Consider the following 24,128-nt stretch of genomic DNA (forward strand, 5'->3'; position numbering starts at 1 on the left):
GAAATTTTTATTTTAAATGGAATAATCCCATTATTGAGTATAAATGTCAATAATACATTTAACTTATGCAATCAAGTAGTCTAATTCAACGGGGTTTATTTTATTACTACTTATACATAATGTAAAATTCAAATTATATTAAATCTTCCATACAACAATAGATTTGAAATTTGACATATATACAATTTTTTTAAATTGTTTTAAAACATATTTTTTTAACTTAAGTTAAAAAAAAATTAAACTTAACAAATTACAAACATTTTTCAGCCACTCATGCATTTAGGAAAGTGATAAGTTTATCACTACAAAACCAACTTTCAATTTTATTTTAAAATATGTTTTTATTGACAAAAAATATGATACTACAAAATTGGTTAGTAAAATTTTATTTAGTTTCATAACTACATGTGAAAAGTAATTATAATTTTTTGGTTGTTTAACTTAACTATTCACCTTTAAATCATGATTATTTTCACTCTTTATAATTTTAAAATTACCAGAATGTATTACATTCTATTACATCATAATACCACTTGAAACTAACTACCTATGTTAATGCTGATTATATGGCTAAAAAATTTCATTTTTAAAAAATTGTATTAAAAACATAATGGAGGTGTTGTTTTATCTTCTTTTTTTTTTTACAATAATCCAAAAAAAAATATAAGAATTTATAATAAAAAAAACGTCATAAATAATTTTTCAGTTTTAAAAGACCAGTCCTTCTCATGTCATATTGTATATAATAAATAAAATTTAAAAATAATTGTATAAATCTGCTGAAATCTACCTACATCAAAAAATAAAAACAGTATTACTTTAGAAAAAAAAAAGATTCTTAGAATTATATATGTAGTGGATTAAGTGTTTTTCATAATGAATAAATATATTTTTTTTTCAACAGAATTATTTTATAAGTATTCATTATAAATATTTTTTTGTGTATTTCTTTTTTAAATGTAATGAATAAGAATGTTGATACAAACAATTATGTTAATTTATCATTAACCTTTTTTTTTATTATTCATAGGTCAATATTATATATGAAAAAGGGAAGATTCACTACTAGTTATATATAAAATATTTTGATATAACATTTACTAAAAAGTCCATATTATCTAAAATCTGCTATTTTTAAAAAAAAAATATAATATGAAAAAAATGTAAAAGACAAACATTGATGTATTATTAAATGCATGTTGATACCCATTAATAAAAGTAATTGAAAAAAAAATACAACAGATTATACATTATACAATAAATATCTTAAAAACTTTTGTTATTTAAATTATTTTTCTAAATAAAGTTATAATTTGAAATAATTATTTTTTTTTTGTGACAATAATTATTTTTAATGATATCTTGTATCTTCCTCGGTAATCATTATTATGTTATTATAATTATTTATTACATTTTAAATAAAGCTATTTATTGTAACAAAATTATGGACTTACCATAATTTAAAATTATATTAATAGATATGACAATAAAAAAAGATTTTTTTTTTATATGTATAATAAAATTAAATTTATTAAATTTACAATTAATTAAAAATTTTTGAAATAACAAAACTTTGCGGCCCGTTCTAAAAAAAAATTTTTAGTTTAAAAAAAAAATATTATTTTATTATATAAACATACAACAAAATTTCTTTTAGTGATGATGCTTTTGTGACGAATCATCATTTCTAATATGGAAAAATGATAATGGGATAAAGCTTAGAATAACTGGAATAAATAATAAACCATGTATCATACCAATAAACATTGTAAGCCATATTGTTTTAAAGAATGTTAAAATAATATATGCATCAACTGTATATAATATTGATATTCCAGCAATTGTTGATGATGCACCCTAAAAAAAAATAATAAATATAATAAAGTATTTTTTTTTGTTAATTATATTATACCTGTAAAATAGGCCATCCAAGATGTGCTAATGCAGCTGTTACTTTATCTTTTGAATTATCACCTGGTGATGCTACAAAAGCATAAACTATATGTGCTGATAAATCAACAGCAAAACCAATACACATAATTAAAGATATCATTGAAACAGCATCTAAATTTACTCCCCAAAATGTCATATACCCAAAAACACCAATAGATATTGAACATATCATGACAGCAATTATTACTGCAGAAGGAAAACTTGGAATTAATAAGAAAGATATAGCTATCATACAAAATAATGATATAAAAACATTTTGTAATGTCGATGACATTATAATTAAATATTGATCTGCAAATGGAAATGCTTCATGATAAACATCAACTTTAAATGGACATTCATCAGCAATTTCTCTTAATAATTTTGTTGCTAATTTATGTTGATTTGGTGTTACCATATTTTTCATAGCAATTGTAAAACGGAATGCTTCAATTTGTGTTTTATTTTCATTATATTTTATATCTTGTTCCCATTGATTAGCAGCACCAGTATTTTTTAACCATTTTAATAATTTTTTATTCCATATTTTATCAGTATTTTCAGGTTCAGCATTTAATTGTTCTAAATAATTCATATATTCTAATAAAAAAAAGACTGTTCCTTCTCTACCCATTGTATATTCTGTATGTTCAAATGTATTAACTAATCCAAGTAATATTCCTCTTTGAATTGGATCAGTAAAATTAACTTTATCTTTAACTAATACATGTAATTGTGGTCCTTTTTCCCAAAACATTGTCATATCATGAAAATATTTTGATATATAATGTTTATTTGTAACTAAATTTTTAGGTTCTAAACCTTCTTTAAACATTGATGCTCCAATAATTGATCCAATTAAATATGTACAATATATTAATAATGTTAATGTTCTTATTTTATTATTTAATATAAATGGTGAATATTTATTTGAAAAAAATCTTCTTATTGCTGCTGAACCATCTTCTATTATATTTTCACTGTTTATTGAGGATGTTGTTGAAATTTTTTTAACTAAAACATTTTGTTGATGAATAGATTTACTAAAAAGTTTACCAGGAATGACCTCATTTGGTGGGACATGCTTTTCTACATCAATTGACATTGGTGGTAAAATATCATCACTTATATATATAGAACGAATATTATCTAATGTTAAATCATGTACCTTACTACATTTCTTCTTTCTATCATTTTCTTTCTTAACTTTATAAAAAAATAATGAATGTCTTTCTTCATGTTCACAATGACCCATAATTGCAGTAAATCCTGGGAAAAATGTTAATTGAAATGCATAACAAAATATGACAGCTGTTGCAGCATATATACAAAATAAATTAATACCAGGTAATGATGAGAATGCACCAATAAAAAAACTTAAAACATCTGTTATATTTGTTATTGATATTGCTATAGCTGAATGTTCCATCATTTGTGCCATTCTTTCTTCAACATCTAATTTTGGATCAGTTTGATCCCAACATGCATTCATAATAAACATATCATCAATACCAATAGCAATAATTAAAAATGGTATAATTGTATTAAGAACATTATATTGTACACCAAGATGCATTAAAAATCCAAATGAAGCTAATAATGCAATAAGTGTATTAAAAAGACCACAACATGCAACTAATGGTTTTGATCGTACCCAATCAATTTTAATACGACGACGACTTCTAATAGCAAATGAACAAATTATTGAAAATATAAATAATGTTATAAAACTAATAATAAAATTCATACCAAAACTACTAGCATTTTCATTTAATCCATCTTGAAGTGATTGATAATGCATAAATGATAAATCAATGAGATCAGATTGAAATGTATGAAGGATAAATTTTTCAATTGCATATGAAAAATCTGATGAATATTTTAAAAATTCTGGTGTTTCTTGTTTTAAAAAATATATTAATTGTGTTATATGTGCTGAAATAACTGTATTATCAGTTTCATTTAAAACAACATCACCAATAGCAGTACCAAGATATGCTGGTGTATCATCATTACCACCTTTAGGATATTTTAAATCAATTACTCTTCCTAATTTAGACATTTCTTTAAACATTAATATATGTTCATTACCTCCACATTTCCAATCATAATTAAGACATAAATCTTGATATGTTAAATTAAATTGTTGATCAATTGTCTTAACACTTATATTATTCATTATAAATTGATTTAATAATTCTATTTCATCAAGTATAAATGGTCTTAAAATATCACCATGATCTTTACATCGTATTAATACATTAACAAAACGTTTCATTTCAAATGATTTTCCTGCAATAAATTTATTTTCATTCATTGGCCATAACTCTGTAAAAGCTTTTAATTCATTTTTCCATCTAGCATTATATGGTGTAAATGTATAGGCAGGATCATCTAATAGGAGATCATTTGCTTTTAAAAGTCCTAATGATAGTATTGGTGTTAATATTAATGGTATAATAAAACACATCCAACGATAACGATTTACAAATTTACCATATTTATAAAAGAAAGACTTTAATACAGGTTCAAAAGACCACCATTTCATTTCAAAAGTCTAAAAATTTTATATAAAAAAATAATAATAATAATATTTTTTTTTAACATAAAATAAATAAATATATAGGTAAACTTTTTAATAAAAAAAAAAGTTACGTTAATATATCAAAATATTTTAATCTATCATTATTAACTATAGAAAAATGTTATTTAAAATGTATGTTATAAAATAAGAATATATTTAAAAAAAAAAGAAGATGAAAGATGTCAAAAATTAAAAGATATATTATAATAAATGTTTAGAATTTGAAATGACAAATATAAATAAGTATAAAAATGTTATACAATTTTTTTTACGATCTCTTAAAATAATTTTATACTTTTATCTTTATATTTTATGTATATATAATTATTTATAATATAATTTCTTTGTATTATAATAAAATGTTAATGTCTAAAATTTAAGTTACCATATCTTATTATATATATATGGGTATATATATTATATATAGAGGTTAAGGTTAAATATATATTTATAATTAGAAAAAGAAATACATCTATAATAGATAAAAAGTGGTAATATTTTTAATAAAGATTTAATTTAAAAAAGGTACTTTAATTTTGGATATTGACATATTTTATCCAGAAATAGTATGTAATTATTAAAAATAGAAAATTTATGTTGATATTAAAAATATAATTACTTAAATAAAATCTAGTCCGATTTTTCAAAGTCATTTTATCACTTTCACTAACTTTCAATTATTATTATCAAAATTTCTACATATGTATATATGAGGATAATATTTAATAAAATTATATTTATACATATAATATTATATGTAGGCAGCGCCATCATCAAATTATTTTAGGGGGATTTTTATTTATAAGTATTTTCAATCCCATATTAACATGTAATAAAACTTGATTTCTTTGTAATTTTTACTTTATAGATTAATATTGTTTATATCATAAAAGTTTTTTCTTTACTTAAAAGTTGTTTTAACACAAATTATGATATTAATAAACTTTAATTAACAATTTATTAATTAAAATTTAACAATTTTATATTAATCAATTTTTGATTTTAAAAAAAAATTTAAATTATAATTAATATATTTAAATTTTAGTAAATTAACAATTTAATAAATAAGATAAAGTAATAAGATAATTTTAATTAAAAATATAATATAACAAAAAGAATAAAAGAAATAGTATTATTGAAATGAATTTCCTCTTTAAATACACTTATTTTAAACTTAATGACATTAGAAGAAAATAATAAAGAATGATAGGTTAATTATTAAAATGACAACATTATGAATAAATTTTTGTATAACATTATTTTGATTACATAACTTTTATGAATAAGATTAATTTTACCACTACAAAAATAATAAAAAATTTTACCAATTATATAAAAATAATAATTAAAATATAATATAAAATTGATTCTAATAGATTTGTCTTATAAATGATAAATACCTTCATATATAAAAAAAATTAGTTTAAAATTTTAGGTCATTTAAAGTCTCAACTTTATCATCCATAACATGATTTAGAGATTTACAGATAAAAGGGAAAAAATTTGAAAAAAAAAATTTTTTTAAATCGTTTAATAAAGAATCATATTATTATACGCTTAATAAAGGTAAATCATTTTTAAATGTATCATATTAAGATCAACCATATTTAAATATAAATGATATTAGATATTTATATTTGCCATTTAAATCTCTTGACATTCTTTTGTTATACAATTATAATAACCAACAAAATAAATAAAATACCTTTTCTTGAATGAAAATGCTAATATTTATACGATAACAAATATTTTAACATTATTATTATTTATTAAAATGTAAATTATATTATAAAAAAAAAGTAATTTAATATAATAAATATAATACTATATTTAGATAAAGTAATTTTTTTTTCATAAAAAAAAATTAAAACTATAGTAATTATAAAAGAATTAAATTAATATAATGATAAAATATTTTTATATTGATATTATTTTAATAAACTTATATTTTATTAAATAGTAACTATTAACTATGTTAATTCTAAAGAGATGAAAAAAAATTTTAAAATACATCACCTTTTTATAGATAATAATCATGAAAATTTATCATTTAAAATAAACTCTTAACTAATATACTTACAGTAAGAAGTGAAAAAAAGTATTTTTTTTTTCTTTTAAAATGATAATCAAATATATATAAAAGTTTTTAAAATTTTTATTGATGATTCATTAAAAGATATGTTATACACTATAAACGAATATGTATAAAAATTTCATAAACACGATAAATTTATTTTTTAACCAGTTTTAAGAACACACCAAACTAGAATGGTAATATCTACCATATAAAAATAGATATATTAAATATTGTTAAAAAGAAAGAAATAGATATAAACCTAAAAGAAATTATTTAAATCTTAACTATTAAATTTATTTATAAAGATTTAAAAAAATTTTTACAATAAATTTATTATTAATAAAAAAAAAATATTATATATATTTATATGTATATATATATAATATGGAGTGCAAAATAATTTGAATAATAAAATATTATTTGCGTCAAAAATGTTTATTTTCTACTTTTTTTTATTGTTGTTATTATGTTTCACTTGTTGTTGTTATTACTATATTTCATCACATGTATCGTTTTTTCGATTTTCGTTAATTGCTTCAACTACTATTGGTAAAGACGTCCTAATCAAACATTTATTTTCCTTAATTCTTGTTGGAAGAATTTGACCATATTTTTTGGATGTTAACTCATTATTACTTGCATGTGATTTATTTGAACTAGTACTTTTTATAGAAATTGATCTTAAAATTGATGGTCGATGTAAGTATCCTGATGCTGATCTTGGAACATTACTATTCTTTTTCATACCTCCTGTCTCATCATGATATTCATTATCTTTTGGTAAATTTAATTCATTTTTTTGTTGATAAAATTCTGATGCTCTTCGGGATGTCAACTTCCTAGCAATATTTGATTGCCCAAGCTAAAAATATTTATATCATTATAAATAATTTTATCATTATTATTGTTATTTAATATTATAAAAAATAATTCATGATAGTTTTTTTATAAGATATAATTAAAAAAATTATACTATTTAAAAAATTTACTCTTTTTTTTTTAAGAAAAATTTTTGATAAAAGTTTCTTATAACTTACAGTTGGAAATTTCTTTAAAAATATTGCAACAAATTTTCTTCTAAAATGTGCTGAACTAAGACAAAATAAAAGAAAATTTGTTGTTTTTCCAGTTATAACTAATCCCGTTGTAATGCTCATTAATGTGTGAATGAATCGTCGTTGTTCCGGTAATCCGATAAACATTTCCCAAAAGTACATTACTGCTGAAGGACCTTGAGTAAATGCAAAACATGATGCTATTGCAATAACTGTTATAGTTACTTTCCTTTTTTGTCTCTGAAATGGTGTAACATTCATTTATTATTATATCACATTTCATTATATTTATATTATTAAATAGATAAATTTTTGAAGATTTTTAATAATAATATAAAGTAAACAAATTCTCAAGGATAAAAATTACTTTGATATCTAGAATATCATATAAAATTATGAATGCAAAAATAATCATTCATCTTTAAATAAATAATATAATATTTAATAATTTTAAGAAAATAAAATAAAAAAAAAAAAACATACGTGATGTGATATGGATAATCTATGACAACAGGTCTCATCAACATGCTGTAAAATTTCTTCTTCTCTATCTAAATTTTTTATCAAAAGGACAGTTAATATAGCAACAGCTATTATTGGTATTAATACAACAAAAAGAACATTACATGCTGTACTATAAATAATATAATATTTTCTAAAATTTGAAACTTCCCATGTTCTATTTGTTGTGCCATCCCAATTTTTATTTCCACTATTGAAACCAGCTGAATAACAGAATGATCGAATTTGTGTTCCATTACAAAAATAAACCATCTGACAATCATACTCAAAATGATGATAAGAAGTTATTAAAAATGTTGATATAAAAATTGAAAAAAGTAGTGTTGATCTTTTTCTATTCCACCAATAAATTTTGGGACGTAATGGTGATTTTATAACCAAGTATCTTTCAGCGGTAACAAAAAAAATTAACCTAAAAATTTTTTTTATTATTTTTTAAAAAAAAAGGATAAATATTATTTATTAATAAATAATAGTTCAAATATAATATTTATTATTATTTACCATATTGCTGCTGCTGAAATCCAATTGACTAAAGCAGATATTTCTGATTTATAATAATAATAATAATATCGAAATGTTAACATATTTCCTATACTTTCAAAATGTGATAAACTAATAGGAACCATTAGTATTAAAAAAACTAAATCACATAAACTAACTGCAGCCAGCTAAATTAAAAAAAAAAAAAGATAATATTCATTTAAAATAAAAAAAATAAAAGATATTTTAAACATACTAAGTCATTTGCTCTATTTCTAAGTGAATCAGAAACAAATATCCATAAATTTAATGAATTTCCTATTATTCCAAACGCAAATTGAATAGGAAAGATGTATGTATACATAAATGTCTCTAAATTTGATGATTCATGTAATGCTCTAGGTGAAAGACATTTATCTGAATAAAATACACCATCAAAAAATATCATTTGGAAAAGGAAATATAAATAAATATGAATATAAAGAATTAATAATAATATTTTTTTTACGCTTTTTTTTTTGATATTAATATATGTTTTTGATAACAATATAATTAGATTAAGTTTGATAAAAATTTCATCAGTTTTGATAATTTTTTTATATTTGAATTTGATTTGATTAGATTGAAAGTTTTTGATTAATGTGTTATTTTTTTTTATACAAATTAATATTTACTATAAAACCAAAATTTTCTACAAAAATTGAATTAAAATTAGTTATTTTTTTTATATTAAAATAATTAAAATAAAAATACAGACATTATTTTGGTTAAAAAAAATTTGAATAAATTTTGCTGTTTATCAAAGATAAACAATTATAATATGTATGGCATTTAAAAAGCTCTAGTAAATCGATAAAAAAATTAAGATGCTAATGAAAAAATCTTATCAAAAAGTCATTTATTTTAAATATTTGGTAAATAAAATAAAAACTTTTAAAACACAAACTAAGTAGTATGAGAAAAAAAATTTAATAAAAGTGTATGAGAATAAGCTATAAATATACATTGCAGCATTAAATAGTTTTAAATTATAAATATACGTTATATAATATTTTGTAATAAAATTATAATTCTCATATTACAGTTAATTTTTACTTATTTAACTTTTTGCAAATTTTATTTTACAAGTAAAATAATAATATTTAATAAAATATAATTTTTTTTTCAGTAATAATTAAAAAAAAAATTGTTTCAATTTAAGACAGAGAAAAACATTATAGTAAAATAAAAAATGAATATTAAATCATAGATTTAAAATTTAAAAAATTTTAAGAAAAAAATATAAGTACAGTCAAAAAATTTGTAAATAAAATATTATAGTAAGTTAACTTGTAAAAAAAATACATTTAACTCATTTTAGATAAATAGAAAGTAATATTTTAAACATGATCTTGACAATAACTGTACTAACTTAATATTAATTTTAGTAAATATATTTATAATATATAATATTCTATATATGTATAATAATATGACTATTTAAGTAAAATACATATTATAAAATTGTAAAATATTAGTAAAATAATATATCAATATACTTTTAGAAAAGTTTTATTTTATTTTTGTAAAGATATAGCTTAAAGTTAGTTAAATACATTTTTCTACATAAAGAGTTAACAGATCAAATTCGGAGAATAATAGGTTTATTATAATAAATTTATGCATAGTTTTTATCAAACGTTAAAATATGTTGATTGGGGTTTAGATTAAGTATAGTATAATATAGTATTTATTAAATGTAATATATATATAACGTTCTTAAGGTAAAATATAGAAAAAAAAAGAAATTTTTTTTTGTATAATTTAATTTATGTTGTAATAAAATGTTAATATCATTGTATATTTTATTAATTAATGGAAAAATAAATTTACTTGTAAAATATAAATATATAATAATTTTAAAACATCTAAACATAATATAATTAGCATTATTTTTTAAATGCTTTTGTTAATAATAATCTACCTTAAATTGTTTAGAAAAAAAACAATATCAAATTTTTTGCTTAATTTATCAAAAAAAAAAGACAATTTCTATTCATATTTCATGTTATAGTTTTTTTTTTAATAATTGTCGATAAAAATATTTATTGACATGTGATTATTTAATAATTTTTTACACAAAATTAGTAAAAAATATCTACTTTATTTTTTATAATCTTTATGAGAAATAAATAATATGATTAATTTTTAAAATATATATTTTAAGAGATTAATATAATTTAAAAAAAAGTAAAATTTAAAGTATTTTAACTATTCTTTGTAAGCATTACGGCAATTTCCTGAACAAAATAATTTGTTAGTTTTTAACATAAATGGTGAATTTTTTAATGATTTTTTACAAGTAAAACATTTGAAACATTCTGGTGTTGCGTGCCAATTTAAATCACTATGTGTTAACCTCTCCTGGTCTGGTGGAATTTTTTGATTGCATGTTTCACATTTCTAAAAATAAATAATAATTATTATATATAAGTATTTACTAATATTAACCTTTGCAAATTTATTCATATAACATGTAATACAATATGGTTTCTCATCTTTGACACAATATTTGTGACCACCTAGTGACATATCACAACTAAAACAACAAAAATGTTCAATATGCCAATTTTTTCCTTCAGCAAATGTATATTCATTTTGGAAAATTAACTATAAATAATTGTATATTAATAATAAATAAAAATATATATATATATTTACCTCATCACAACCAAAACATCTTGAATATATTTGTTCACCATAATGTCTTCCACAATAATATTTATCATTATGGTAAAAATATAGTAAGTCAACAAGTAATTGATTACAAACTTCACATCTAAAACATTTTGGATGAAAAATGTCTTTACCAGGACCTTTTGAAGTATCAACAATAACATTTGTATTATGGAGATTATTATTACAATTATAACATTCAACATTTTGATAAGTATTAGTCTGACATGATACGTCATTTGGTGTTTGACTACTACAATTTTTAAACTCTCTTCTATCAATAATTTCTCCAACACCAACGACATTCTTTTTTATTTTTTCAACAAATTTTTTGTGCAATTCAATATCTTCATTCTTTTGTAACGATTTACAAGCAGATGAATCTGAATCATGATATGGCAATTGGTAAGCTAATTTTGTTCTTCTAACTTGTTCACCTTCTGTTCCAATTAATGGTCTATCATTTTCTGGTATTGAATTCATATATTCAAGAATAACATGTTCTGCTACACCCTGTGGAAGCCATGTATATTCAGGAATTTGCCTATCATTTTCATTATTAGTACACTCATTATTTTTTTTGAATTTATCTTTAGAGATACTATCATTTATTATGTTAACATTATTTTTTTTTATTTTCTAAAAATAATTTTTTATTTAAAAAAAACATATTAATAAAACTTACACCATAAAGAGATTCTTTATGAGTATCTCTTGAATTATTTAAATTTATAGGTGTTGGTGGAATTGAAGTATTAGTACTACTATTATCCAATGAATGTTCTTTTTTATGAAATATTGCTGTACCAATTTTTTTTCTTAAATTTATAAAATTTTCACTATCTCTTGATGGTTGTGAATTGGACTGGTCAATTAAAAGTTTCTTGATATGTGCACCATGATCAAAATTTGATGGCATAACAACATCATGTTCATCCATTCTACAACTACATGTTTTACATATTTTTCTCCAAAAATGAAGATCAAGTCCTGGGCAATTACAGTTTAGACATCTTGATCCAGCACCATACTCGTGAGCAATTATATGTTTAGGCCTTATTTCTAGTTTTTCCAAGTATGGATTTAGCATATTAATTTGCGTACCAATCATAATTAATGATATTTAAATTACAAAAAAAAATTCTATAAAAAAGTAATTAATAAAATAAGGTAGCAAAAATAAATGTTTAAAAAAAGATTGATCGAAAGTTGATAACATTCAATTAATGTGATAAAAAGTAAAAAGAAATACTTTTAAGCTAACACTTCGACTACTATAATATAATCATCAAATATTTACAAAAAGTATTTATATTTTATTTATTTTAAACTATAAAAAAACTAATACATTTATAAAAATATATTAAAACAATTGTTAAAACTTAAATGTGAAAAAAAATAGTTTTTTTTTTAATATAAAATGTTCGATAATGGAAAAGATAATTTATTATCTTATTTATGACTAAAAAATTTATCGCTAATTTTTGAATAATATACTTTTTCATGCTAAAAATTGTAAACATTTTATAATCAAAAAGTCATGTAGTACAATAAGAAAAAAAAAATATTTTTGTATTAAAATTATAAAAATTTTAAAATAATTATGGTATAATTCTTTAAAAATATTAAAAAGATGAAATGCATAATCAAATAAACTTGTTAACATTAAATTTTTATTTGTAACTAACAAAGAAACTCTTAAATAAATGATTGTATTTTAATGAAATAAGAAATAAAATATTATGATAGAAAACATTAATGATGTGTTTCTATTAATCTATTTATTTTACTATTTCTCATCAATAATGAGTCATCGTTTTTTTTTTCTTTTTTTAGATAAAATTTAAATTTGGCACTAAAATCTAAATTTATTTATTTTTATGAACAAAAAAAATTGATTGTAATTTATATAAAAAAATAAAACTTTTCACTCAATAAAGTTTATTACAAACTAAAAAATTAATATATAAAATTTTACTATTAATATCTAAAAATAGAAAAAAAGTTTATAAAACATTTTTATATTTATGAATATTTAAAGTTTTATCTTTATAATGTATATCATTATTTTAATAGGAAAATGGTTAGTTTAATGACACAGACAATGGCAAAACATTAGAACCACTTATATGTACAGTTAATGATAGCAATTTTTAACAAAATAGAAAAAGAAGAGTGAGATGTATAAATTGATAAAAGATAGAAATAATCTTTATAATAAAATATTTTTCATCTCTTTTTGTTTTACATGAAAAATTTTTACCAAGAATTTAATTAAAAATAGATGCCTTTTATTATATTGGAAAAAGATGCATTTGGATTGTAAAAATAATAATTAGTTTTACCATTAGAAAAATGAATATAATATTATTGTAGATATTTACAATTGTAAAGTTAGAAATAATGTAATTGTAGACAGAAAAAAAGATAACATATTTTTGTTTTAATATAAATATATAGGTATGAAAACTTTTAATATATATATATACTATTTTAACTATAAATGAGAAGGTCATTTATCATAATTATTAATACAACAAAGAACTTTAATAATGAAAGATTTAAACATTTAAATTACTTTTAAAAACATTTAATTGAGATGGTTTAACATATATTATATCTTTAATAAATCTTTACTGATATACATTTATAGTTATATACATATGCATAACACATTAAACATCATAAAGGTGAACATTTTATAACCTTTTATTAAAATATATTTGTTGATGTGTATTGTTAACATTTGATAAAAATTTGAACAAATAAATAATCTTGGTCATTTGGGTGTAATCTATATATACAAATATATATATATATATATACATAACTAAATGACATAACATGATACTAAGAAATATGAGTGAAAAATAGCAAAGATGGTTTAAGAAAAAATGCAATTAAAGAAAAGAATTATTAAATTGAAAATGTACTTTTTGGCAAAATTCATATTACTTTATTCAATTTTCTAAATAGTTATTTTATATTTTATTTTATAATTGTTATGTTTGTTAAGATTGATGATAATTATATAAATAATGATCCATTTTTATGCATAAAAAGAAGAAAAAATTTTCAATTAATTTTTTTTTTTTATTATAAATTTTATTAACAACTTAAAAATATATTGTCTTTTTTTAAAAAGAAAATTTAATAAAATATAAAAAGAAAGATTTGTTAGTAATTTTTTTATATTATTTGATTGATAAAGTAAAAAAATTTAACCCAAATTTGGTATTCAATATTTTAAATAATTTTCTTTATTTAATTTAACAAAGTCAAAAATTCTTTTCAAATTTCAATTGTTGGATAAATGGTTTTCTCAAAGAAATATGTTAAAGATATCCCTTTTTTCTTGACGTTTTTTTATGTCTTTTTTTTTAACTACATTAAATTGTTTTTTTTTTTTTATTTTACTCTTATTATATATTCATAATAAATTGCTATAAAAATTTTGTTCCTCCTATTTTAATATATATAGTTACTATTAGAGGTATATATATTTAGCATATTACAATTTTTTTTAAATTCCTTTTTTTTTTACATTCCTTTTTAATAAATTATTTATTATATTATTTTTTTTCTCTATTTTTATTAATATATACTTTTTTTACATATTTCAAAATTTGTGTAATTTATTCTAATACTAAGTTATATATCAACATACATGCATTTTTTAGATATTTTACCATAAGATAATAAAAAAAATTTTAAATAGAAAAATTTATGTGAATTAGATCAAATTCCATGAATACTAAAAAGTAACAGGGATTCTATACTATGTGAATTTTCTCACAAAAAGTAAATGAAACGTTTCTTTTTTTATAGTAAGGATTACTTATTTTTAAGTTGTTGGTCAACATATTTAAAATATACATATGGCATCCAAACTTCTATCTATATCAATGTTTAACAAGGGCAAGCTTTTTATATATATATATATATATATATAGACTACCCACACATAAATATATATATATAGTTAATATACTTATATATAGATTTCCATCTTTTTTCAATTTTTTAACAGATTGAAATTAAATTTAAATTTTATAACTTTTGATTTGTTTATATCCCTTTTGTTTATTCATTTATCTTTTATATGTTATTATTAAAAAAATTTTTTTTTCTTCTATCTTTATATATTATGTAATTTATTAAATTTAACTTCTCATTTTATTAAAAAGTTACATATATTGTCCAAGTAAAGAAGATAAAGAAGAAATAAGATTACTTTTTATATAATTAAATAAAATTTGTTTTATATTTATCAAGTAATTTAACAGAAACTTTTTTTAAAATATGTTTTTATAAGTTTATTTGTCATATTAATGTAAATATATAGTATATTTTACAAAAAAACATATAAGAATATTTATATAATAATAAAAAAATTTTTTTTTTTTTAATTATCATAATAAATTTTAACTTTTAGAGATAATTAATTTAATTATTTGTTAATATAAAAATTATTCAATTTTCTAAAATGTTTATACATATATATTTGTATATATTTTAAATTTTTTGAAAATAATGGTTTTTGATAAAAAGTGTCCATTATCTATGATTATTCCTTAAAGTTTTTAATTCTAAAAAGAATTAAAGCTTAACATTAAAGAAGTGTGTAATTCTAGATAGATTTCAATATAATTCTTTTTAAATTTATTTTTACCTTCAACTTATGTTATCCTTTTCATGGAATAAAATACTACACATACATCGTAAGATATATAGTAAAAAAAAATTTTTTTTTTCTTATATACTAAAAATAGGTAATATAAATAATATTTTTATTACAAATATAATAAAATTAAAATATTTTAAAAAAATATATATACTAATTTTATGATTTATTTTATTATTATAGTATTTAAACATCATTCATAATAATAAAAAAATTATGACAAATTCCGGTTGACATTGAGATATATATGATAAAGGAAATAAAAATATATTTATTATATAATCTAAAAAATGTTTCAAGCTTATTTTTAAATATAAAATATATATAAATACTTTTTTTTATTAAAATAGATAATAATTATTTTTCCTATCATATATTAAAAATTTTTTAATTTAAAAAAAAATTAATTTCATTTGCCTTATTAATAGAAGCAACTTTGTTTTAATATAGAAAAGATTTTAATAATAAAGACAAGTTGTTTATCCAAGAATCACATTTTCTTAATAGCTTTAATATTTATATATATATATTTATTTAGATATATTTTAACTTCAAAATTACATGATGAAATATTTTTTCTATTTTGTTTAATGAATAGACCAATCACGCGTTCATTTACAATTTCTCTTTTAAACAATCTCTTATTATACAGTGATATATTATTTTTAAATACATCTATTCATATATATTTGCATATAAAATTTTATCATTTATTTCAAATATTTTTTTTCTATAATATATTATTATTCTTTTATTATTATATTGCAATATAATTTGTAAAATATTACTTTTATAGAGTATAATACTTTTTTATCTTTTATATTTTAATACCGTACTATTATAATTTTCCTTAACCATTAATTAAGTATTTAAATTTACGTATATTGTAAATAAAAATATTCTATTTTTAGTTTATTATACAAAAAAATTAAAAAAAAATTCACACATCTAATAATAAGTCAACACATTTTAAAGGAAGATATTATATATACGTATATAAAATATCATATTCAACATATAAATTTACATAATTCAATTGGGGAAAGGTTGACTCAACACCAGATTTCTGGTGAAACGAGCCGTATTTACTTTCCTTCTAAATATATCAATACGGGTCTTTGTAGTAGAATCATTTCTGGACTGCGAAAACGCAGATTCCGTAACACAAAGGATGACTTTGATAATCCACTTTCTATACTCTCATCCTTACAATTACCGCAAAATTCAGATCCAAGGTTAGTTTAAAAAAAAAAATTTTTTTTTTATTATTATGATGTTTTTTTTTAATAATTAAAAAAATATAAAAAAAAGTAATTTAATTGTATATGTTTCATTCTAAAATAATAAAAAATTTCTTTTTAAAATTATATATTTTTGAAAAGTTTTCATAATTGTATATTTACGTGCATATTTAAATCCTATTTCATTCATCAATTTCCTTATTTATATATACGTATTTTTATTTATTTTCTACATTTAACAATCTATCTTTGTAATGTATTATAAACTTTTACAAATTTTATATAAAAAAAAAGAATAGAAAAACAAAGATAAATTAGTTTATCTTTAACCTTCAATTATTCTTTATAGTTTAGAAAATTAAAAAAATATGTTTATAAAAGTATTTATAAAAGATAATACTATGTTTTAAATTTATTTCATACATACATTACTAATATTTAAACAAAACATTTATATCAATTTATAGATATATAAACTATTTATTTTTTTTTTTATTTATATTCTCTTTATATATTTTTAAATTAAACCCTAATGTTAAATAATCTTTGTTAAAAAGACTTTAGTATAATTAGTTTCATTTGATTTTTTTAATAGAAAAATTACATTCACTTTTTTTTTTTATAAATAACTTTGTAATCTTATTAAAAATGAAACATTTTTAAAATATATAAGAAAATATGTAAAGATGATTTTAATTTAACATATCCTTTTAACTTCCTATCATTAGTATTATAAAAAAGATTTTTACTTTATAGTAAATATTTAGTTTATATATTGTATAAAGTGATAAGTTTTTAAAAAAAGTAATTTGTATATCTTTTAAAATATATAAACATTTTAAAAAGACTTACTAAAACATACTATTGTTCTTATAGATGTGCCCAATCAGTAGAAAATTTCAATTTTATTTAAGTACCTTAAAAAGTTTTTAAATATTAGAAGTTATTTGTTACATATTCACAAATATGTAATTTAACTTTAACAAAAAAAAATTAAGTGGTAAGGAATGATAAAAAAGAAAAAAAAATTCTTGTTAATATTTTGGATACTAAAGTACTTTTGTCTTAAGATATTGTAAACAACCTTTTGCTACATTTACAATATATGACGTTATGATGTATTATTACATTGGTGGATAATTTATAAATTATTAAAAAAATTTTTTTTTTTTTACTATTAATATTTTATTTTAATAGTTATTGTCTTGTATCGTAAAATATTATGAATGAATTAATTTTTGATTCAACTCTTTTATAATTAGTATGTTGTTTTATAAAAATTCCTCTTTTATAATAAATATATATTTTAAAAATATTATTTAATTTACAAAAAAAAAAATTTTAATTTTTACATTTATTAAAAGTTAATAACATTCATTAGATAATCCTTCTTATTTTTATCATATAAAATATAATAAAATAAGTAGTTTATTAAAAATTCTTATTTTATAAAAAAATAAATAGTAAAAATTTCTCTTAATGTTTATTATACACCAAAAATAATTTTAAAAATAATTTATTATTCTTAAAAAAATAAGATTTATTTTTTTGTGTTAAATTTAATATTAAAAAGAAAAAAATATTAAACATAGAAGGATTTAAAAAGTTTTCTTTTGTTACCTTTTTAATAGAAATTCATGAATATTAATAGAAATAAAATTTTATTTCACAATGCAAATAGACTATTAATTTTTTATTTTACTACAAAATAACACACCGATTGCATTTTTAACCAAAATACATTATATAAATTTTTTTTTTTTATTTTCAATAAATTTATATTTTTTATGTTTATAAAGATAATGGGATATCTTACCTCATTTTATAAAATGATTTCATATATTTCTATTTGTAATAAAAGTTTTATTTATTTCATCTTGTATAAAATAATCATTTTATAAATTTAAAATATATTATCGTGTTTAAAAAAATAAGATTTTACATTTATTTATTTATATTTTATAGTTTTAATTAATAAATAGTTAAATTATTTTTTTTTATTTATGTAAAATAGACTTTGATATTAAGGAATGTTATTGTTTTCTTTGATGATTTAATGTTAAAGTAATGTTGTTTTTGTTTAAATAAATGTTTTTAAAATTTTCCATACTTTAGTACTTTCATTTTTTTTTTTAAAAAAAAACATTTTGAAACTATTTTTTTTTTAAAAAGAAACAAATATTATCTTTTAAGATTGAATACTATATATACATATATATATAAAATAAATTTTTCTAATCCTTTTTAAATGCAATTTGTAATTTTGATAACTTTTTTACATTTTTTTTATATTTTGTTAGAATGATAAAAACATTATTTCAAAATGTTAGTAAATATTATTATCAAATATTATTTAAATTCTTTAATATATATTTTTAATTTAAATTTTTATAACTTAGGGTATTTGTTTAAAATTTACTTATGATCAAAAAAGATTAAAAATTATTAAATTACTGAAGTGGTAAATTTTTATTGTACTTTTTTATTCTGCTTAATGGATTAGGGGGAAGTCTTTTATTGCTAAATTTTTAATGTATCTAACCGCAGGAAAAAAGTAGTATATTTTTCATATCACTAAATATTAAAAGAATTTTAATGTATTACTTTAAAAATAATAAAGTATAGTTAATAGTTGGGTGATTTTAAAAAAAAAAAATAATTTAAAATATTATTAAAAAGTTTTAAATATTTGTTAGAAAAAAAGCTTTAATTTTTTTTTTATTATAATGAATATAAGAGGATAATAAAATGGTTGTTAAGAAATAAAAAAATGTATTTTATATGTAGGGGCATTTCATAACTTTAAAATAATGTCTCATGAGATTTTGAAACATTAAAAATTTGGATGAAAGGAAATATGTTTATTTTTTTTTGGTAATATTTATATTTATTTTTTCAATAAATATATATTTTATATACTCAATCAGATTAAGGATGAGGATAAGAAAAATATATTATTTCTAGTCTGATCTTTTTGTTTTTAGTAATATAATATATATAGATGTTTAACACCATCAAAAAATAGTTAAGCATTCTAGAGGCAAAATAATATCTATCTGTTTTAATATGTTTCAAATTTTAAATATTCACATATAATGTCTACCGATCACATTATATATATATATATTAATATATTATTTTAAATCATTTAAAGATTAGAAGAAAAATTATATTTAATAATAACAAAGTAAATTTAAAAAAAAAAAATTTGTTACTGTTATATGATGAGTATATCAATTATAAGATATTATTTTTTTAAATAATGTTATAATTGAGAAATTTAATGTTTAATATAGATTATAGAAAAATAATATTCACCATCATTCTGACCTATCAATCATTAAAAAGTATTCCTCATGAAAATGATGACATTTTTAAAATTTTATAATATTTTTTTTTTCTTTCTCTAAGCTTAAAATTTCCCATCTTAATTATCATTCTTTAACCATTCTTCTATTTCTCTTAGTAGGTTAGAAATAAAATCATTTATTAACAAAGTCTTAGCGATCATTTTATTGAGAGAGTTGTTGGCAAAGATATAACCAAACTATATGATATTATTTTCTAAATTTATTTTTCTCATTTTACTTTACATTATTTTTTTAAGAATGATGTTTTAAAACTATATTACAAGATGTACTTATTTATTAATTATTTAACATAATTGCTTTAGGTAATAAATAAATATATTTAACATATAAAAAAATGTTTTTATTTTTTTATTTTTTTTTCTATTATTAATATCATACATTTATATATTTTATTCTAATTTTTTTTTTCATTTATTATTATTAGTTATTATTATATTAATATCATATTCTATTTTTTTTTTTAAATTCATAATACTTTTATATTTAAAATAATATTTATATAAAAGTTAAATTATTTAATGCTTAGAAAAATATTTTTTATTTTATTAAATTTATTAGGGTACTTTTTATTAAAATAGAAATTGTCAAAATTTGATTAGTAAAGTATACATATCCTTTCTACATGCTATAACATTTTTATAAAAATTAGGAAATTTTGACAAAGTACCACCATGACTATTGGCAATTATTACAATTTAAACAATTATGCATCAATTTTTGTATTATAATTTTAATTAACATAATAGTACATTCTAAAATATTAAATTTTTTTTAGTTTTTAATTAAAATAAAAAAAAAATGTATCGTTAAATAGATGAAATGTTAAAATTACTTTTTTTTTTATTAATAAATTGTGGTGTGCTAAATACTATAATGTATTGTAAAAAGCTTTCCTATTTACATTATATATAATATATAAATTTAAATTTTTTTTTAAATACATTTAATATCATTGATTATTGCATGAATTATATATACTTTTTAATAAAAAATTACTTTTTTTAACTTTACAAATATTTAATATTTCTTTTTATATTTATTATAATAAAATAACTAATTTTAATGAATATCATAAAAATTTAGATATTCTAAGAATATAGTTTTTTTTTTTAAACCTTTGTCATTGTTAAGAATTATCTTACTTTTTTTGATTATTTTGTTAATATTATATATATATAACAATATACTTGAAAATAAAAATGTTAATCATTTTTATTTTATAGCTACTTAGATACATCACTACATGTTCTTCTCACATTCTCTAAAAATGTTTTTAAGTTCTTTTTTTTTTAAAAATTGTTATAAAGTTGTAATAGATATTCCATTAAAAAATTAAATGAAATTTTGTTCATAAATTTTTATTGCAATATTTTAGTTATATTTAAATTGATAAATTAATAATAAAAAAATTTTTTTACTTTTATTTTATTACTACTATTTATGTGTGATATATTCTTATTTATTTATATTATTTATAGAGCTTTAAACGCACAATTGAACGGGTGTAACAATAAACAAGAAATTGTTGAACCTGTTGCAGCAAAAGGAACTTGTGTTTATCTTGTAGGAGTATTTAAATCTGAACCAGATCCATCAAAAAATACTGACTCAGATCTTATATTTGGAGGTAAAATTTTAAAATATATTTATTTTTATATTTATTTACTTTTTCCAGCAAATAATAGTGGATTAAAAGCATTAGATAGTACAGAATCAAGAATGCATAGGCAATTTACATCGTCATCAAATGGGGAAGAGGAGTTCAGTTTAGAGGAGTTACAGGAGTTTGCTCAGGCTTTTAAAGTATGTCTTACTTATATTTTAATCATACATTAATATTTTTTTTTTTTTTAAAGATGTTTGATAAAGATGGTAATGGTACGATGAACATCAAGGAATTAGGAATTGCAATGAGAACACTTGGTCTCAATCCAACTGAAGAAGAATTATTAAACATGGTTAATGAGTATGACGTTGACGGAAATGGTAAGATTGACTTTGGAGAATTTTGTAAAATGATGAAAGAGATGAATAAGGAAACAGATCAAGAATTAATACGTTTAGCTTTTAAGTAAATTTTTTTTTTAATGAAACCACTTTATAAATTAATTTTTTTTCTAGAGTTTTTGATAAAGATGGAAATGGTTATATAACAGCTCAAGAGTTTAAACATTTTATGACAACGATGGGTGAAAAATTTACAGAGGAGGAGGTTGATGAAATCATAAGAGAAGTTGATAAAGATGGTGATGAACAAATTGATTATGAGGAATTCGTCCAAATGATTGCTCCAATTGTTCAGGAAGGCAACAATAAGGATGATCCATTTGCCGATCCGGAAGCTAAGACATTCAAAGATGGAAAGCACAAATAAGTAAATATAATATCTTGAAATTTACTTCATTTTAACTTCACTAATATCACTTGACAGATCTCACTAATTTGGATAACCATATTTTTTTTTTATTATTACTTTACCCACATTTTTCGCAATTTTCTTTTTTTTTTTATTTTATAGTCTATCCAATGTATGAATGAGTTTTTAGAAATTTAACATCATTTACGAAACAAAAAATCTATCTCATTCGCAAAAAAAAATTAATACAATAATATTCCTTTTTTTTTATTATCATTTAAATTTTTAAAATTTTTTAAAATTTTTACATTCCAAAAAAAAGATTGTCATAAAAATATAAAAAAATTTTTTTTTTATTTTGATTTTTTTCATAGCTTTATTATTAATTACTTTAATTTTTATACATATTCTTTTATGAATATTTATAATCTGATGTATATAATGAATAAATGAACATCCCGAACAAATTATCTCATTACTTTCTTTTTTAAAAACTAATTTTTTTTTATGTCACTAATAAATAATTAAAAATAATAATCTTAGTATTTAATTGATTTTCATTTAATATAATTATTTTGAAAATTTAAAATTATATAGATAAATGTATACGTCATCTCTACAAACTAATGTATTAGTATTTGAGTAGGTAAAATATAAAGAATAAAAAATAAGACATTATAATTTATTTCTGTTAATGAACTTTATGACAAAATAATGAATTTTAAAATTTTTATAAACATTGTTATTTAAATTTATATTTATATTGTCATATATCTTATAACGTCAGAAAAATTAACATTTTATTTTAATTTTAAAAGATTTGAATTAATAAGAAATTCCAATAATTCAAATATATACTTTTGATATAATAGTTTTCATTTAATATAAAAAATTAATTAGAAAATAAAAAAATAAATGTAATATACTCAATGTATTAAATAGCTTAAATATAATATAAAATAAAAGAATATATTGGTATCTCTAGTTTATAAAAAAAAAACTTTTAAGATGAACTTTTGAAAGATTGTTTTTTGAAATATTTTATATATTTACAAATTAATTTTATAATAAATTGATAAATTTGACAAAAATTCTTTTGTTTCATTTA

At 18.5% G+C, this 24,128-nt stretch overlaps 4 protein-coding genes across 4 annotated transcripts; 1 reads left to right on the forward strand and 3 right to left on the reverse strand.

Annotated features, from left to right (window-relative positions):
* Positions 1–1,543: 1,543 nt before the first annotated feature.
* Positions 1,544–4,480, reverse strand: SRAE_X000007500 (Sterol-sensing domain and Patched family-containing protein; the record flags this gene model as incomplete). The annotated part of the gene is made up of 5 exons (XM_024644375.1): positions 1,544–1,585; positions 1,641–1,687; positions 1,758–1,857; positions 1,913–2,946; positions 2,989–4,480. 5 exons carry the CDS (start codon positions 4,478–4,480, stop codon positions 1,544–1,546), a joined length of 2,715 nt encoding a protein of 904 aa, XP_024509940.1.
* A 2,603-nt stretch (positions 4,481–7,083) lies between these two features.
* SRAE_X000007600 (G protein-coupled receptor, rhodopsin-like family and GPCR, rhodopsin-like, 7TM domain and 7TM GPCR, serpentine receptor class w (Srw) family-containing protein) lies at positions 7,084–9,101 on the reverse strand (the record flags this gene model as incomplete). Its single annotated transcript, XM_024644376.1, has 5 exons — positions 7,084–7,455; positions 7,631–7,888; positions 8,132–8,582; positions 8,675–8,841; positions 8,910–9,101. 5 exons carry the CDS (start codon positions 9,099–9,101, stop codon positions 7,084–7,086), a joined length of 1,440 nt encoding a protein of 479 aa, XP_024509941.1.
* Positions 9,102–10,903: 1,802 nt separating this feature from the next.
* On the reverse strand, positions 10,904–12,479 carry SRAE_X000007700 (Zinc finger, LIM-type domain and PET domain-containing protein; the record flags this gene model as incomplete). The annotated part of the gene is made up of 4 exons (XM_024644377.1): positions 10,904–11,095; positions 11,144–11,302; positions 11,354–12,007; positions 12,054–12,479. 4 exons carry the CDS (start codon positions 12,477–12,479, stop codon positions 10,904–10,906), a joined length of 1,431 nt encoding a protein of 476 aa, XP_024509942.1.
* A 1,173-nt stretch (positions 12,480–13,652) lies between these two features.
* Positions 13,653–23,038, forward strand: SRAE_X000007800 (Calmodulin-like protein 3; the record flags this gene model as incomplete). The annotated part of the gene is made up of 6 exons (XM_024644378.1): positions 13,653–13,690; positions 17,177–17,287; positions 22,143–22,291; positions 22,340–22,467; positions 22,521–22,735; positions 22,786–23,038. The coding sequence occupies 6 exons, from the start codon at positions 13,653–13,655 to the stop codon at positions 23,036–23,038; spliced, it is 894 nt and encodes a 297-aa protein (XP_024509943.1).
* Positions 23,039–24,128: the final 1,090 nt, after the last annotated feature.

The sequence above is a fragment of the Strongyloides ratti genome (genome assembly GCF_001040885.1).
Source record: "Strongyloides ratti genome assembly S_ratti_ED321, chromosome : X".
NCBI classification, from domain to species: domain Eukaryota; kingdom Metazoa; phylum Nematoda; class Chromadorea; order Rhabditida; family Strongyloididae; genus Strongyloides; species Strongyloides ratti.